The sequence below is a fragment of the Medicago sativa genome, chromosome 4 (assembly GCF_051527215.1).
Source record: "Medicago sativa cultivar Bolivia chromosome 4, Bolivia_mono, whole genome shotgun sequence".
Taxonomy (NCBI): domain Eukaryota; kingdom Viridiplantae; phylum Streptophyta; class Magnoliopsida; order Fabales; family Fabaceae; genus Medicago; species Medicago sativa.
In genome coordinates this window covers 94796574-94813927 of record NC_140752.1, presented here as the reverse complement: position 1 = coordinate 94813927, position 17354 = coordinate 94796574, and the positions used below count along the sequence as shown (strand labels likewise).

General features: G+C 36.6%; 2 protein-coding genes across 3 annotated transcripts; one reads left to right on the top strand and one right to left on the bottom strand.

Moving 5' to 3' along the window:
* The first annotated feature begins 985 nt into the window (after positions 1-985).
* On the top strand, positions 986-5151 carry LOC146934065 (putative serine/threonine-protein kinase At1g54610). Its single transcript, XM_085705904.1, has 7 exons — positions 986-1412; positions 1748-2032; positions 2920-3237; positions 3723-3950; positions 4028-4128; positions 4222-4342; positions 4597-5151. The coding sequence occupies exons 1-7, from the start codon at positions 1113-1115 to the stop codon at positions 4921-4923; spliced, it is 1680 nt and encodes a 559-aa protein (XP_085562030.1). The 5' UTR covers positions 986-1112; the 3' UTR covers positions 4924-5151.
* Positions 5152-6340: 1189 nt separating this feature from the next.
* Positions 6341-10373, bottom strand: BPC4 (basic pentacysteine 4). Of its 2 annotated transcripts, none has more exons than XM_085705908.1 (3): positions 10238-10373; positions 7572-7735; positions 6341-7476 (listed from the first exon to the last, which is right to left on the bottom strand). In XM_085705908.1, the coding sequence occupies exons 2-3, from the start codon at positions 7638-7640 to the stop codon at positions 6607-6609; spliced, it is 939 nt and encodes a 312-aa protein (XP_085562034.1). In that variant the 5' UTR covers positions 7641-7735; positions 10238-10373; the 3' UTR covers positions 6341-6606. The 2 variants fall into 2 exon arrangements, with proteins under 2 accessions (XP_085562034.1, XP_085562035.1); XM_085705909.1 differs by lacking the exon at positions 10238-10373 and adding an exon at positions 10122-10232.
* Positions 10374-17354: the final 6981 nt, after the last annotated feature.

The window sequence follows — 17354 nt, the reverse complement described above, 5'->3', positions numbered from 1 at the left end:
CGACGTCGATCAATTGGACAAAGATGATTTAACAGTTTTTTCTACATTACCTCTTCATGATTTAGGGGTAATTTATCCCTATCAAAGAAAAATACATTTTTTTCATCTTATTTCTTACAATCGAATACCAGTTTCATCTCTATAACATCAAATTTTTTCATATGTTTCATTCAAGATGTAATATTCATCTCCTTCGTTCCATAACTGATACTACTTATCATTAGGGGTAAATTACCGCCAATATATCAAGGGATAATGTAGGCCTCACCATTTTAATTTTTTCTTACAATCAATTACCATTTTCATCTCAAAAACATCGAACTTGTTCATCTTCTTCGTTCAACATGTAATCTCTATCTTCTTCGTTCAAGAATTGAATCATACTTTTTACTAGGGGTAAATTACCCCCAAACTATCAAGGGGTAATCTCCATTTTCACCTTATTTAACATGTTTACATTGTTCAATCGTGATTCAACGGCTATCAATATAACTAAGTGCGGTGGCATTGGCTTGGGATCTGGGAGTGTGCTCCTCCTCGATGTCTCAGGTTCGATTCTCTCCATTGTCAATTTGTATGAGCTAATTTAGCTTCTTCAAAAAAAATATATATATGACTAAGTGCGGGGATAGAGGAAACCTAGTGGGACGTAGCTTCATTAAAAAAAGCTTAGTCTTCTCTTCCCACTTAATTTAAATGAATAGATTGAATAATAATTAATTTAATTCCAATCCATTCCTTAATTTCCAACCAAAAACGGCAATAATTGGTTTGGTCCCAACCATGACTAGCGGATGTCGATGACTTTCTTTGTTACAAAAAGACACTTGGCTTTTATGCCAATATTGACTTTTTTTATTACAAAATCCCAGTTAATTTCGGTGGTAATTTCGTTATTCTTTACAAAAACATGTCTTATTTCATCAAAGTGCACTTTGTTGCAGTTAGTAGTAGCAGCAAGTAGTAGTAGAGTAGAGTGAGTGACAACCTCAAACTCCTCACCTTAAAATCTTCAACCTTAAAAATAAATAAAAAATCTTTGCTTATTTTCCGCCACCTCTTACGGCGGCTCCATGCGTTGTCCAAACTCTTCCACCGCCAACCTTTGACGGATGGGTTGCGCACTCGGAAAACCTGCCGGTGCCGGAGCTCGGCATCGTCGCCGAGATAACACTGCAAATGCCAACGGAGGTAATAATGCTGTTGAAGTTCGGGAGAAGCAGGAGGCTGAGGCTCCTACCGCCGGTGAACTTCCCGGCAATATTCCGGCACCGGTGAGCCTGCTGCTACCTCGACTTAATTCATTGGGACCAACTCAACAGAGTTGGCCGCCATGGTTGATGGAAGTTGCCGGTGATGCAATCCGAGATTGGACTCCTCGCCGCGCCAACACGTTCGAGAAGCTTGCTAAGGTAAGGTGCTTTGAACCTCTGTAGCACGGATACTTCTGATTGAAGATATGTCATGTGTCTGACACCAACACATGTGATTATACATTTAATTTTGTCATTTTCTTAAATACTACTACTACTACTACCGGTGTCAATGTGTCGGTATCGTGTTCAGTGTCATTGTTTCGTAGATTTGAACTTCAAAGTTTGTTAAAGAAATAATAATGCATTTGAAAATTTGAAACACATCTTGTCAAGATGGACTAGAAAAAATCTAAGGGGTTCTATATTTAGGAAAGGATGTAGTATTTTTGTTTTGTATAAAGGTGTTTTTGTTTGGGTTGTTGTTTTTACAGATTGGGAAAGGGACTTATAGCAACGTTTACAAAGCTAAAGACCTTGTTACGGGAAAGATAGTGGCATTGAAGAAAGTTAGAATTGATAATTTGGACGCTGAGAGTGTGAAGTTTATGGCAAGAGAGATTCTTGTTTTGAGGAAGCTTGATCACCCCAATGTTATAAAGCTTGAGGGTTTGGTTACTTCAAGAATATCATCAAGTCTTTACTTGGTATTTGAGTACATGGAACATGATCTTGCTGGTCTTATAGCTGGCCTTGGTGTCAAATTCTCTCTGCCTCAGGTTGTTCCACTATTTTGTTAAGATTTTATTTGCATCATCTATTGTCCTGATTTAGATACCCAATCATTTTGTTTCCTTAGGTGTGTGTGGATTAGTTTATGAGTTTATTTATTGACATAAGCATTTGTGAGATTGTTATGCAAACAACTTATGAGCATTTGTGAGATTGTTATGAAAACAACTTATGACATGTCTATAACATGTTTAGCTTATTTCTAAAAACTTTCCATGAAAGATTATGAAAACAGCATTTATGAAAATAATTTTACTTTATTTTATCTTTTGTTATATGAAGAGCTTATACATAAATACTTATATGATAAGCATTTATTATGTTCTAAGGGCTTAATTAAGCTATTTATCCAAACAAGGTTTACTATTTTCCATTGGTTTTGAGTTGATTTGAGCTTCCTGGGCCTCGTTGGATCACATTCATGCTAGATTCTATTCATATCTAGTTTTGCATTTATGAAAATAATTTTATTTTATCTTTTGTTATATGAAGAGCTTATACATAAATACTTATATGATAAGCATTTATTATGTTCTAAGGGCTTAATTAAGCTATTTATCCAAACAAGGTTTACTATTTTCCATTGGTTTTGAGTTGATTTGAGCTTCCTGGGCCTCGTTGGATCACATTCATGCTAGATTCTATTCATATCTAGTTTTGATTTTGTATGATGATTTCATATTGTATTTTTGCCTCATGCACTTACTCTTTTCCTTTGTTATATTATATCTCTTCAGAAAATAAATTTAGTACTTAATTGTATTCCAACTAATCTATGGGTGCATTGCAAATTATTAAGGGTAAAAATTTGTCAAATTTGACACTTGGAGATTTTTACATTTGGAGTTGTGTCTCAGCATATTGTTTATGACAGGTCAAATGTTATATGAAACAATTATTGTCTGGCCTTGAGCATTGCCATAGCCGAGGTGTATTGCACCGCGATATCAAGGGCTCCAATTTGCTTATTGACGACGAAGGAATACTTAAAATTGCAGATTTTGGACTCGCGACTTTCTATGATTCTAAGCAAAAGCATCCAATGACTAGTAGAGTCGTGACCCTTTGGTATCGTCCCCCCGAGCTTCTTCTTGGAGCTACATTCTATGGTGTTGGGGTTGATCTTTGGAGCGCTGGCTGCATTTTGGCAGAGCTTCTTGCCGGAAGACCAATCATGCCTGGAAGAACTGAGGTATTGATCTGTGTCTTGTTCCTTAAGTGAAAGTCTTGACAATGCATCAGCTTGCTTTTGGGGTCTGTTTGGATTGATTTATTTGAGTTTATCTACTGGTATAAGCACTTGAGAGATTGTTTGAGAGAGCTTATTGAAATAGCTTATGACACCATGTCCATAAGATGTTTTCAACATATTTCCATAAACTCGACTGGATAGCTTTTGAAAACATCTTATAGTTTATATCAGATGATATAAAACTATATGATAGCACTCCATTTTCCCAATCGGTAGTTTGGTTTTAGCTTTGATTTTATTTTATATTTTATTATATAAATAGCTTATAGATAAGCACTTATATGGAAAGTGTTTAATTAAGGTGTTTATTCAAACAAGGTCTAGTTCATTAGTTTATATTCCTGCTCTAAAGTGTGTGTGTGTGTACACGAGTGCATGCTAATTTTTTGGGTGGTATGTAAGTATGTAACTACTTTTTGGACCAGGTTGAGCAACTGCACAAAATATTTAAGTTATGTGGCTCTCCATCTGAGGAATATTGGAAGAAATATAGATTGCCAAACGCTACTCTTTTTAAGCCACAACAACCTTATAAAAGGCGCATCTCAGAAGCATTTGCTGTTTTTCCACCTTCTTCATTACCTTTAATTGGATCTCTTCTTGCAATAGATCCTGATGATCGCGGCACTACCTCGTCTGCTCTGATTAGTGAGGTGAGTGATTGCACTATGTTCGCCACCATGCATTTGAGATGTAACATATTTACATCACTGCTGTTTTCTATGTGCAGTTCTTTACCACTGAACCCTATGCTTGTGAACCATCGAGTTTACCAAAGTATCCTCCCAGTAAAGAATTGGATGTGAAGCTGAGAGACGAAGAAGCGAGAAGGTTCTTTTATTCTGTTGTTCTTCTTATTAAATTCTAGACCGTTTTTATCTACGTGCACATTAAAGCTTTTTTTTTTTTTTTTATCATTCTCAGGCAAAGAGCTCTAAGTGGAAAATCGAATGCAGTTGATGGTGCCAGACAAAGTAGAGCACGTGAGCGCGGTTATTCCATTCCAGCCCCAGAAGCCAATGCAGAGATCCAAACAAACATAGATGTATGCAAGATGTTTTTCTTATGTTTGTTTACTCCCCTATACTTACCTGCCCCGCAATTCCTTATGTTGAGTACTTGAGTCTATAGAAACGAAAAAAAAATATATTTAACCCTATAATATATATTATATGCTACGACAGTTAATATATAAGAATACACATGGAAGTGGTTTAAATGACCCCCAAAATGTCTTGTACCTAGATAATTTCTACCTTAAGCAACCTTACATTGATGTGTTTTCTTACTGATTTTCAGAGATTGAGAGTTGTGACAAATGGAAATGGAAAAAGTAAAAGTGAGAAATTTCCACCTCCTCATGAAGATGGAGCTGTTGGATATCCAGGGGATGGATCAAATAAAGGAGCTGTTTCATTTGGAACAACTGAAAAAACTTCATTTAGTTCAATATTATCTAATTCAATACATTCTAAATCTGTTGGAAGTTATGCAGGCAGCTCTCATAAAAGGAGGAAAAGTAATGAAGCAGATTCCAGGATATCATCATGGAAACTTATGCGTTCTTCTTTCAAGCCCTCAACTGTGGGTCTTTCATTTAATTTATTATTTAGAAGCAGAAGATAATCTCTTTCTTTTTGGATTATAACATCCTAGAATGTGGAAAGCAATGAATGACACCTCCATAAATCATTTTTGCCGCTGTACTCAGGATTTTATTTATTAATTTTTTTTTTTTAATGTGGGTCCCATTGTTGTGTATTTCACTCTGCATAAAAGAGTTTGCTGTGCATAATGTACAATGAGGATGATTACCTTTGTATATTTACATGTTGAAGTTTGCTTGAAAAATAATAGTATATAGCAATAAAAAAAAAAAAAAGAAGTTGTTCTCATATTTAATACTCCCTCTGATTCTATTTATAAGAGATATTTTGGTCGACAAAAGTTGATGTGTCTAGTTCAAATTTTAAACCATGTACATCAACTTTTGATCACTCAAATGTCTTATAAATAGTAGGATAAAAGGGGGTATTTCATTTTTTTTGTTATAATTTTTTATAAACTTGTCCATATCTGAATTCTATTTGGACATTTTAGTTGACGGGTTTAATTGGGATCCTATTGTAAGATTTGTGCTTTTTCATCTTAACCCTAAGATTCTCATAGAAAACATGTATTAATAATTCAATCACAAGTAAAGTCTCATCAAAAATTATTTTAATTGTTTGTTTGAAGTATAAGGTATTAGTCTAACAACATAGTCGTGATTTTGTCAAATAAACCTTGAAGTCTAAACAGGGCTAAAATTCCCAATAGTAAAATTGTTAAGACGGCGTAGGATGTATATTTTCTCTAGCTCCAATTAGATTAATATTTACTCATTTGAACTAGGACCTCCAACTCCTTAACTCTTAGCTCAAACTAGTTGAGCTACCGAAACCCCGATGGGAATTGGTAGTTAGTGCTAAGTTCATAATTCTGTTGAAATATTACTCCAGTGATCATTCAGATTTGAGTTGCTAATATATATAAGGTATTCATATTTCACATATAATAAGATGACTTATTGAAAGTAAGATATATTAAGAACATGTTTAGATTAGCCGTGAGTTTAGCATAATCACATTGTTCAGTTGTGATTTGGCAAAATCTACACATTTTAGAATTTCAATAAAATCAGTGTCACCGTGATTTCGTCAAACTCACCATAATTCTAAATATGTAATAAAATGATTTTACTCACTTAAAACATTATACTACAAACATAAATCATTAGTCACCATGTAACCAAAAAAAATCATTAGTCACCTGACGTAGGTACTTGAGTTTCGTTATGGTGTCTCTAAAGCTAGAAAGAAGTCCAAACTGAATGAACAGCTCTAGCTCGAACGATGCAAAGTTCCGCTGGATTCTTTTGATCCCAAAGGGCAGTAGAAAATTTCCCCATTGAATTTAATAAATGTAGAAAAATAAAGGGATCTCAGGGGGAGAAAAGTTTTCTATGCTACGGATTAGTAATGTACAGAAAAAGGAAAGAACATGCAGGAACCAAATAAAAACCACCTAGAAAATCACATGTGCATAAATACACATACTTTACAGCAATCGCATTTAAAAGGATAAAAATGGAATCTAGTCATACCAGTAACTAGAAATAAACAAAGGGGGGACAGCCTTCTATTGAAAAATCACCTGCATGCGCTAAACTCAAGCATATCTTGCTGACCAAGGCATGGTTTTGATTACAGCTGGTGATAGGCGGTCTAAAAAGGAACACATAACTCGAAACAAATGAATGTCAGGAATCTACTTGATAGTAATGTAACGATTTGTTCCATGTCTGGCCCAGTAATCCTTAAGATCCAATGGTATAGATAAATCATGGCCTTCTGATGCAAACCTACTGAGAAGTCGTCTAAAAACATTGCCGCTCATTTTCCGCCCTCCAATGCGAGCATGGCGCTTGTTCGGAAGCTGTGGTAGTGGATGCATTGACAATGTAGTGGTACAACAAGATGATTGCCATCCACCATTCCCCCATTTGTAGCACTGTCGTGGTACTCCAGTACACGTGCAAACTGGGACAGGCATCACAGTTTCATCGAAAGCAATCAAATTCAAGCCAACATCCTGCCTATCCCATTCAGATTTGATCTTTGTCCCTTCAGAATAAGCCTTCCTATTTAAATCCTCGCCCATTTTCTTTATTTTGGTAGGTGTCTGTGATGCTTTGTTCTCCTTTGTTCTCTTAGTTAGATGAGATTTGACATCTTCAGAAGTTATAACAGTAACTGGGGAGGCATCTCTTATTATTATATCCGTCGTGCCATATGCTGCTTCTGTCATGTTGGATATATGGTTTGAAGAATGGTGCATCCGCTTGGATCCACGTTGAATTCCACCATTGAATGGAAAGTTGCCAGTACTATTCCGACTTTGAAGGGCTGCAAGAGCATTGTCCCGTTCCAGTAGAGCATTATCCCTCTGAGCAAGTGCTTCATCCCTCTGCCGAAGGGCTACGTCTCGAGCAGCCAGGGCTTCATTCTTTTCAGATATAGCAGCCTCTAGTTCAAGTTCAAGAAGAGCTGCCTGCCTTTCAGCCATAATGGACCTAATTTTTTTATTCATAACTAGGGCATTTTGTTCCTTTATTTGATGCTGGGGATCCACATTCCACTGCACATTTAAAATCCAATCCAATAAATCAACCCAATAGTGCAACTGCAAGTTAAAATAACACAAATCATGCTAAATATGTGCATTCTACTTACCAGGGAATGTGCTCCTCTGTAGTAGTCCATCTTATGCCTACCGTTTTCATATTGGCGGTCATCGTCCATCTTGCATCCAGGGGATTTTGCAACAGATGCGGTAAATTGGTCTCAAGAAGTCTTGAGGTTTAAAAAATCAATAATCTCTGGCTGAAAGACAAATCCTGTTAACAAATGAGAAAAGCAACAGCTTGGCATCAAGTCAATAAACAAGGGAGAGAGGCAGCAGAGAGAAATTTTTTTGGAAGGAACAACAGGAAACCTTGTAGAAAATCTTTTTACAACTAATAAATTAAACTTGGATAGAACCAATCAGAATGAACAGCTTGTATCAAAAGAAGGATATCACAAATCTAAAATTTCTTATATCAAAAGAAAGACCGGTTAAACTTGTATAGAACTGAACAAGTCAAATCCAAGCTTGAATAATTACCCTCCATCCTGGCCCAAACAAACCTTGCCACCATATTAATGACTGTATGCATCCATTTTTTCATTTAACTGTAGTTTCTGTACACAAAAAGGCTGATTTCTTTGTTATTGTAGTTTGGAAACTTTAAGAGTTCCACATTCATTGGAGATATGGCCTAAGTAGTGCGTATATGGCTTTGACAATTCTTACTTTACAAGTAGTTTTTGTGGGACTGAGTTAGACCCTAAGCTCAAATTCTAATATGGTATCATAGTCTATCTCAGACCTGTTGCTTGGCCACAATCTCTGTTATTCCACTCGCATTTTTCCAGACTTCACATATATGGTCCTGCGGGTGGGGGGCTTGTGTTGAGAGTCCCACTTCGACTAGAGATATATATGACCTAAGTAGAGCTTATAAGGCTTGGGTAATCCCCACTTCACAAATTGATTCTGTGGGGTTGAAATAAGTCTTGGGCCAAAATTGTGAGAGGAACATGTTGGACATAAGAAAGGTTTAGCAAAAACTGCTTAATGTTAAAGACATATATATGGACAAACCCCTGGTACTTGACACTCTAGAGAAAGTCCTTACTACATTTGTAGGCTATATAAGTCAGACTGCATACAGTTTGTGGTCAAGAAAGTGGGGAGTGTGATTTAAATATTTAATATATAGCAGTCCATTGTGCACATATCTTATATTTTCCAAATCTTCTAAATACATCACCTACTGGGTATGACATCCCTAGCTGTATTTGTGTCAAGTTCTAGGGTACCACTGTGTTTGTATTCAATCAATATAGCATTAGAAAACATGTGTGCTCTGTAAAATTACATGCAATTCGTCAGCCTCCCTTTTCAAATATAAGCTGGACACTAGAGGATTCGTTAGTTGCTAATCTTTATAGAGAAAAATAATTTCATTTTCTAAAAATTAAACAAATAAACATAAAATAATGCAGTCACACAGATTTAACAGACATTAGTTATCAGCGAAAATAACAGATATTAATATCTGTTGACTGAGTTGTATACATATCAACTGATTGTCTTTTGTAACAAAAAAAAAAAAAACTATTTAAGGAAAGGGAAACTTGCGGTCTCTTCACATCGTTGAAGATTGAAGATTGCAATTTCAAAATTTTACATCAAATAGAACCACAAGGGGAAGAAAAACATTTACAGTGTGAATTAATTCTTTAGTATAGCTACATTAAGTAAGGAAGTCACTTTCCTCTTTACACTACAATCAAGACCAGAGACACAACTTATAAATTGCAACACAGACATTAAGATAAAACAGCAATACATCTAATGAATGACCCTGTCCATCACACATAAGCAATACGTCTAAGAACATTGTTATCATCATATGTCTCAATCTCTCATCAAATATGCAATTGCAAGTAGTTATTGATGAAACAGGCTTCCTAGAGACAACATGTTGCATGGGTGAAATGTTTAATGAACGCTGACTATTATTTTAAACATATACCAAAAGAATATGACTATCAATCATCCTTGACATGAATAATTAGTATTGGAAAAGAAGCAGAGAGTGGCAAGCCAAAAAACTTTCAATTCAACATAGTGAAACCTTAGCTAATGGCCTATTGTAAATTCTCATAATTATGTTATACCTATGAAATATCCACCGTAATTTAACAGTGACTAATTTGTCCGACAAAAGATGGATTCGCCCCTCGAAACAGTCGGGAATTGAACCCATGACCACTTACTTAGGGTGCTCGAGGGCAGTACCAAATAAGAGGAAAAAAAATGAAATCTAATAAATAGATTTCCAATTTTTGATCACATCATTCTACTTGCCATACACTATTACACATAAAGCTCTAACAGAACAAGAAATCTGAAAGAAGATTAATTATTTCATTCCATTCATCAGTACATACAAATAATAAGTAAAAAAATATAAAATTTCAATTTGTAAATTAAAGAACATATGTCCCTGTACATTTGGTGAAACAAAATGGAAAGAGAGAGAATTAAAGGGGAAAAAAGGGAGAAAAAAAAATTAAGTGAATATTAGAGTGAAGAATGAAGAACAAAAAATGAAGTGAAGCGAGAGAATGAATAGAGTGAAAAGTTGCAGAGTAAAAATAAGATTACATTACCTAGAAACAAAGGTTTAGAGAATAATAAAAATGGTAATTGGGAAAATACAGGGAGATATATATATAAATGCACAATGAGAGAGAGAGAGAGAGAGAGAGAGAGAGAGAGAGCTTACAGCTACAGAAACGGAATCGAAGAGAAAAACCAGAGAGAGAGAGAGAGAGAGTTTCACTCACACGCACCTTCCTTCCTCACCCGTGTCATGTTTTCCCTTCCCATTAATCGACTGCCAAAAACTACGCCGTTTTCATTTTCTCCCTTTTCCCTTTTATTTTTTTATTTTTTCTTTTAAAGTAATTGTTGTTTATTTTTAAATTGTTTCTCAATATATGTTCTCGTGAGCTTAGCTCAGTTGATATGGACAATGCATAATATACGCAAAGTCCGGGATTCGAACTCGGCCACCACCAAAAAAAATTGTTTCTCAACATATCATTTTAGGTTAAAGATTCTAATACATATTTCAAATTTGATAATAATAAATCAATTTATTAAGATTAATCACTAAAGTGGTGTAAAAGATAGTGGACTATTATGAGCTGTCGTAGGGTTAGAGATGTAAGAGTCAAATCATTGATTTGAAGAATTAAAGTTCAAAACGAAACCAATTAAATTGTTTCATTTTTTTTCATGTTTGGGTCTTCGTTCGTGTAAGAACAAGTGTGGTGGACCTCATAACCAGGTGGTTAGTCTTCACATCAATGATCTAATTTGTCACGACTGATCATACGCTCTTTCTCGGAATGGGGGGTGCCTGCAAAGGATACACCGACATCCAACTAAGTATGGGTATTAGCATGTTTCAAGGTGAGTAAAAGTAAAGTGAGGGTGAGGCCCCTATTTATTGTGAAATACTCTGGTGATATGTTACATGATGTCGTTATTTTTGCTCCTACGATTTGGTGTAGTATGTTACTAATATAATCTGGTTTGTTTAGGGTAACCATTTCCATGATAGGAGGGTAACCAATTCCAGTTGGTAGGAAAAAACTCAATAGTTGCAGGATAGTTTGTTGGTGCTTTAAACGGTGGAGTATGTTGGTACTTTATCCATTCTCGACGTAAAAAAACGAGGTGGTTCTTAAGGCAACGCAAGAGACATTATCTTGTGTAGCACGTTGGACCCAAGATGTGATGTCTCCTGAGAAGGTGCATGAGGTGATATCATGTGCTAGACCATGCTTTATGACAAGGTGGTCACCTCAGGTCGTCTTCGATTTATTCTTAACATTGAGCTTATGTACCATTATACCATTTCCCTAGTTCTTTAGTTATTGTGATGAATAATGGCTTTAAAAGTATTTAAGTGTAAAATTTTTGAAATTTTCGCACGTGAAAGAAGTTTGAAAAAAATATGTATGTGAAATTCCTGAGATGTGATGTCGTTTGTATCGTATGCTAGGATCCAAATCGAAGGTTTAAAACTCTAAGTTAATGCTTTAGAGTCTAAGGTGGAGAAGTTGTAGAAAGATAAAGGCTACTTAGAGGAAGAAGCCGAATCCACGAAAAGCATCAACACCAATCTAGAGAAAGTCGTCAATGATGTTGATGTCAAAGTTGTTGTTAAGTTTGTTTTAGGTTTTGTTGCAGCTATCAAGCAAGCTAAGGTGATAGCCCCTGAAGTCCACTTTAATGAAGCGCACTGCACCAAAGTAGTTTGTAATGAAAATATCCTCAGCAATGTAGATAAGGATGATGAGGAAGGATGATGATGATGATGATGAGGAAAATGTTGATGATGATTAAGACAAGGTTGTTTGTGAGAAGGCCAATGTGGTTCATCTTCATGACATGAAGACTTTAAAAACTCTTCCCGCCCAGAGGGTGTATCCAACCATGATCTATTTCACGTCAAGTTCGAGAAAGTTAAGGAGAATCTTGAGTTCAATGTTGTTGATTCCCCAAGGGAGAAACATTATTATTGTATAAATTCCTGACATAGAAATCTTAATTTGTAAATTAACGGGAAAAAAAAAACACAACGATATGAATCCATGTTAGACAAAAATTTCTCCAATTGACAAAGACAGATAAGGATCCTTGCATCCTTAAAAGGTCTACCTCTCTCTACTCTCAATTACTACTCAGTTTTTACGATAAATTAACTAAGTGGTTTTGATCAATCTCTTGACTCAAAACCCTTTCCTAAGTTATAACCCTATTAATCTCTTAACGTGATTGAATAACCGCGGAAGCAATATTGGAACGTTAATTCATATATCATAACCCTCAATTTCCTGTCTCTAGGCTTCTAGTGTTGAGTTAAACAAAATTACTATTTCAGGATTAAAAGCTAGGGCTAGTAGTCGTTCAATTCCTAAGATCAATTCATGTGATTGCAAGAATCTAGGGCTAGTAGTCATACAAAACAATAATCATGAAAAGCAATAAACACAAGTAATTCTGAATAAAAACTGAATAGCATTGATTATAGAGAGAGTTCAACTACAAAATCATATATTACAAGAGTTTCATCATGGCTTAACCAAACTAAAGGTTTAGCTACTCATAGCTAAACAATCATAAGAAATAACAAGAGAAAACATACATAAATCTAACCAACGGGGTGTTGGTATGAGATTCAGGGCTCGTTCCTTGGTCTCCTGTCGTCCTTAGTGCTCAAAATCGCAACAATAATCCGTACCAAAACCCTTGCTAGCAGCTGGATATTTATAGAAAGAAAATTAGGGTTTCAGAAAAAGCCCATCATCGTGCCACGATACGGTCTGGTCGTGGCACGATGCTTCATTAATCCTACGTGGCAGCAGACAAAATCAACCATCGTGGCACGTTGCATATTGCTTCGTGCCACGAAATTTCCAGAGCTGAATCCTTTGTCCCACGCCTCATTCAACGTGCCACGAAAGTCACCAACGTGGCACGATGCTTAGTTCTTAGGCAATTTTTCCTTGGTTTCTTGAAACTTCTTCTCTTGAGCTCTTATTCCTGTTTTGGCTTGATTTCACCATGAATTCATTGCAGTTGACTCTCTAAATGCTATAATAAAGACCTAAATATGACTAAGAAACTAATGTTAATGCACTGTCATCACAACCCCAAACTTAAACCATTCCTTGTCCTCAAGGAATCCAATTTGCAAATGGAAAAATCGCAGTGAGATAACAACTTACCAACCAATGATATGCTTAAAAAGTTCACTCCTTTCCGGTGTAATGATGTACCGGATGCCTAGCTCATACCTCCAAATCCACAACTCCACGCAATTGTTTGAATAGGGTCACACAATCATCATGCAGGTCTGCTGTATTACCATAAGCTTGAAAAATTTCTAAACTGTCAATCAAAGTCGGAGTCAAGTACACACTTTTAAGGTCTTTTAGGGTTATAACGTGGCTTAGGTGAAAGGTGGATATAATTTGGGAAGTAGTGTTATAAAACAATGAAGTTAAGCTCATACTACTTGGATACTTTGGTAACTACACAGAAAACCAATCCTTCCTTTCAAATTGAACATAGAAGAGTACTAGAGAACTTCATTCTTTTGAGACATATAAACATTGTTGGTCTCATATACAAGATTCTTTTCTTTTCATTCATTTCATTTTTTTTTTGCACATTTTCAAGTGCTTTTCAAGAGATAAAATATAAAATTTTGCCATTTCCTTTCTCTTGGTTCTCTAGTACCCCCACCCCAAACTTAGTAAGTTGCTAATTCCAGAAGCAACCCCAAACTTGAACATTTCACATAACCTAAAGAGCTTACTTCAAACAAATAATTGGGACATTCATTCCTAAGGTCTTCTAGGTTTGTAATATGTCTCGTCACCGAACAAAAGTGATCTATACCTAATGGCTCAAATTGGCTTTACAAAGGATAAATAATGCATAAATCAAGGTAGGCTCAAAAAGGCTCAAGGTACCAAGCACTTTGCCTTAGTGTGTACAAAACAAGACCAATCAACAAATAGAGAAATATCGCAAGTTCTAGAAACAGCAGTTGCATGGAACACTCATATATGTAAAATTGGAAAAATAAAAATTTTGCTATGGACCTTACAAGTTGAGATATCTGGGAGTTGTGGCTACCTATTTCCCCTTGCCGAACACTTCCCTTTGAGTCAATTAGGCCTCATCCTCCTCGAACTCTTTGGCATATCATTGGTATAGCACTGTTATGAGACTGATAAATTTCCACAAACAAACAGATTCATTAATAATAAACCCAGGAAAGCATCACAAACGGGGGCAATAAAGTTAAACAACGACGCACCAACATAATGTTCAAACGGGATAAAAAGTACATCAAAATAAAAGGAACAAAATACAGAAAGCTGAAAAATAAAATTGAACTCCAAGTCCATCACTGCTCATCATCATCAGTGGCCTCCGGATCAGCTTGCAAGCCAGCAAACAATTCATTCACGCTCTGATTACTAGTTGCCTTCCCATGAGCGAAGTTGGATTGAAGACGACCCTCTCTGTCACCAGCACTTTTATGGTAAGATTTCCAATAAGTAGGTGCTTGTTGGTAGTTTGGTTGATGGGGGGTTCTGGAATGTTTATTGAATGCAAAGGTCGTCTGTGGAGTTAGGGTTGACGGTTTTTAGATTTTTTATGGACTTTGAAGCTTAGAAGGGTAATGAAGATGAAGATTTATAAGGGTAATTGAGTTGAGTGGTAGGGGAGGAATGAGAGGAGATTTTTGGCAATGGTCTTGATAAGGGTTTTGGAGAAAATGGTGAAAATTTTGTGAGATGGGTATATAAGGGAGAGCAATTGTGCCATGATTTTTAGCTCAAGGTAGCATCGTGTCGCGATTGTAACCATCGTGCCACGATCATAGTTTCTCCAGCAAACGTGCCACGATTTGGAAACACTCGTGCCACGAAATTTCCAGTGGCTTCCATCCTGATTTTAGTTTCCAAATCGTGCCACGATGAGAAACTGGCGTGCCACGATCACGAAGAAAAATTTTGCTTTCAGCTTTCATAAAAATCTTTTTGCTGTTTTTTTTGTTTTGTAAAATGCAGTAAATAAATATAAACAATACCTGAGTGGACCTAAATCCAATGGGTTGCCTCCCATCCAGCGCTTCTTTACCGTCACTAGCTTGACTTATGATGACCCCTAAGGATCATCCAACACCACTCCCGCTCTATTCTTAGGGAGTTCGCCTCCAAGGTAAGGTTTCAGCCTTTGTGCATTAACCTTGAAAGTCTCTTGTGCACCAGGCTTGCTCAGCTCCACAGCTCCATAGGGAGTCATGTCTACAATCACGAATGGTCCGGACCACTTGGATTTTAACTTCCCGGGAAATAACTTCAACCTGGAATTAAACAGCAAAACAAGTTGTCCAATATAAAATTCTCTCCTCACCAATCCCTTGTCATGATACCTCTTAGTTCTCTCTTTGTAAATTACGGCGTTCTCGTACGCACGCAATCTCATCTCCTCTAGCTCATTAAGTTTTAACAGCCTTTTCTTTCCAGCTAAAGTTTGATCAAAATTTAGGGCTTTGATAGCCCAATACGCTTTATGTTCCAATTCAACTAGGAGATGACAAGCCTTTCCATAAACCAACTGATAAGGGGACATCCCAAGGTGCGTCTTAAACGCAGTTCTATATGCCCAAAGAGCGTCGTCTAACTTCCTAGACCAATCCTTCCTAGAAGACGCTACAGTTTTCTCCAAAATTTGTTTCAACTGACGGTTTGAAATCTCCGCTTGACCACTAGTTTGAGGATGATAGGGAGTTGCAACTTTGTGTTTGATGTTAAACTTTTTAAGCACAGATTCAAGAAGATTGTTGCAAAAGTGCTTCCCCCCATCACTGATCAAAACTCTAGGGGTTCCAAACCTAGTGAAAATATTCCTTTTCAAGAAATTAACCACAGTTTTAGCATCATTAGCAACACATGGTATCGCTTCAACCCACTTGGTAACATAGTCAACACACACAAGTATATGGAGATAAGAGTAAGAGGAGGGAAATGGTCCCATAAAATCTATGCCCCAGCAATCAAAAGGTTCAACCTCGATGATTCCAGTTAGGGGCATTTCATTCCTCTTTGAGATACTACCTGTTCTTTGGCATTCATCACACCTCTTTACAAACTCTTGGCAATCCTTGAAGAGTGTGGGCCACCAGAAGCCACTTTGCAAGATTTTTGCAGCGGTTCTTTCTCCACTATGGTGGCCCCCATAAGCTGAGCTATGGCAGTGCCACATGATACTATTAGCTTTCGTTCCTGCAACACAACGTCTAATCAAACCATCAACACTTACCTTGAATAAATAAGGATCATCCCACAAAAAGTGGTTTGCATCCTTGAAAAACTTTTTCCTCTGGTGCTGCTCCATGTCATCCGGAATTATGTTATCGGCCTTAAAATTTGCCATGTCGGCAAACCAAGGCCTTTCTTCAACGGCCATCAGCTTTTCATCTGGGAATTCAGCCGTTATGGCCTTCTCTTTCTTTGTCACCTCCTCATTTTCCAACCTTGAGAGGTGATCAGCTACCACATTCTCTACTCCTTTCTTGTCACGAATCTCCAGGTCAAATTCTTGTAATAAAAGGATCCACCTCAACAGCCGAGGCTTCAAATCCCCTTTCGTCAAGAGATATTTAAGGGCTGCATGATCTGTAAAAACAATGACTTTGGAGCCTATTAGATAAGAACGAAATTTCTCCAATGCAAATATCACTGCAAGCAATTCCTTTTCAGTAGTGGAATAGTTGACTTGATTTTCATTTAAAACCTTGCTTGCATAGTAAATTGCATGGAAAAATTTGTTCTTTCGTTGGCCTAGGACTGCACCAACAACATAATCACTTGCGTCACACATAAGTTCAAAAGGTAAATCCCAATCGGGTGCAATGATTATTGGTGCAGTCACCAACTTGGTTTTAATCAAAGAAAAAGCATTTAAACATTCAGAGTCAAAATCAAAATCATTCTCTTTGACCAAGAGGTTGCAAAGGGGCTTAGAAATTTTTGAAAAATCTTTGATAAAACGCCGATAGAAACCGGCATGCCCCAAGAAACTCCTAACTCCTTTAACATTACCAGGTGGGGGAAGTTTCTCTATAACCTCTATCTTTGCTTGATCCACTTCTATGCCTTTAGCACTTATTTTATGCCCCAAAACTATACCTTCGGTAACCATAAAATGACACTTTTCCCAATTTAAAACAAGGTTCGTTTCGGTGCATCTTTTAAGTACAGCATTTAAGTGAAACAAGCATTCATCAAAAGATTTACGAAACACAG

Coding starts and splice junctions, on each gene's coding strand:
- LOC146934065 (XM_085705904.1), top strand. CDS start 1,113: ATGGGTTGCGCACTCGGAAAACCTGCCGGTGCCGGAGCTCGGCATCGT. Junction 1,413..1,747: donor CGTTCGAGAAGCTTGCTAAG/GTAAGGTGCTTT, acceptor TTGTTTTTACAG/ATTGGGAAAGGGACTTATAG. Junction 2,033..2,919: donor TCAAATTCTCTCTGCCTCAG/GTTGTTCCACTA, acceptor TGTTTATGACAG/GTCAAATGTTATATGAAACA.
- BPC4 (XM_085705908.1), bottom strand. CDS start 7,640: ATGGACGATGACCGCCAATATGAAAACGGTAGGCATAAGATGGACTAC. Junction 7,477..7,571: donor ACAGAGGAGCACATTCCCTG/GTAAGTAGAATG, acceptor TTAAATGTGCAG/TGGAATGTGGATCCCCAGCA.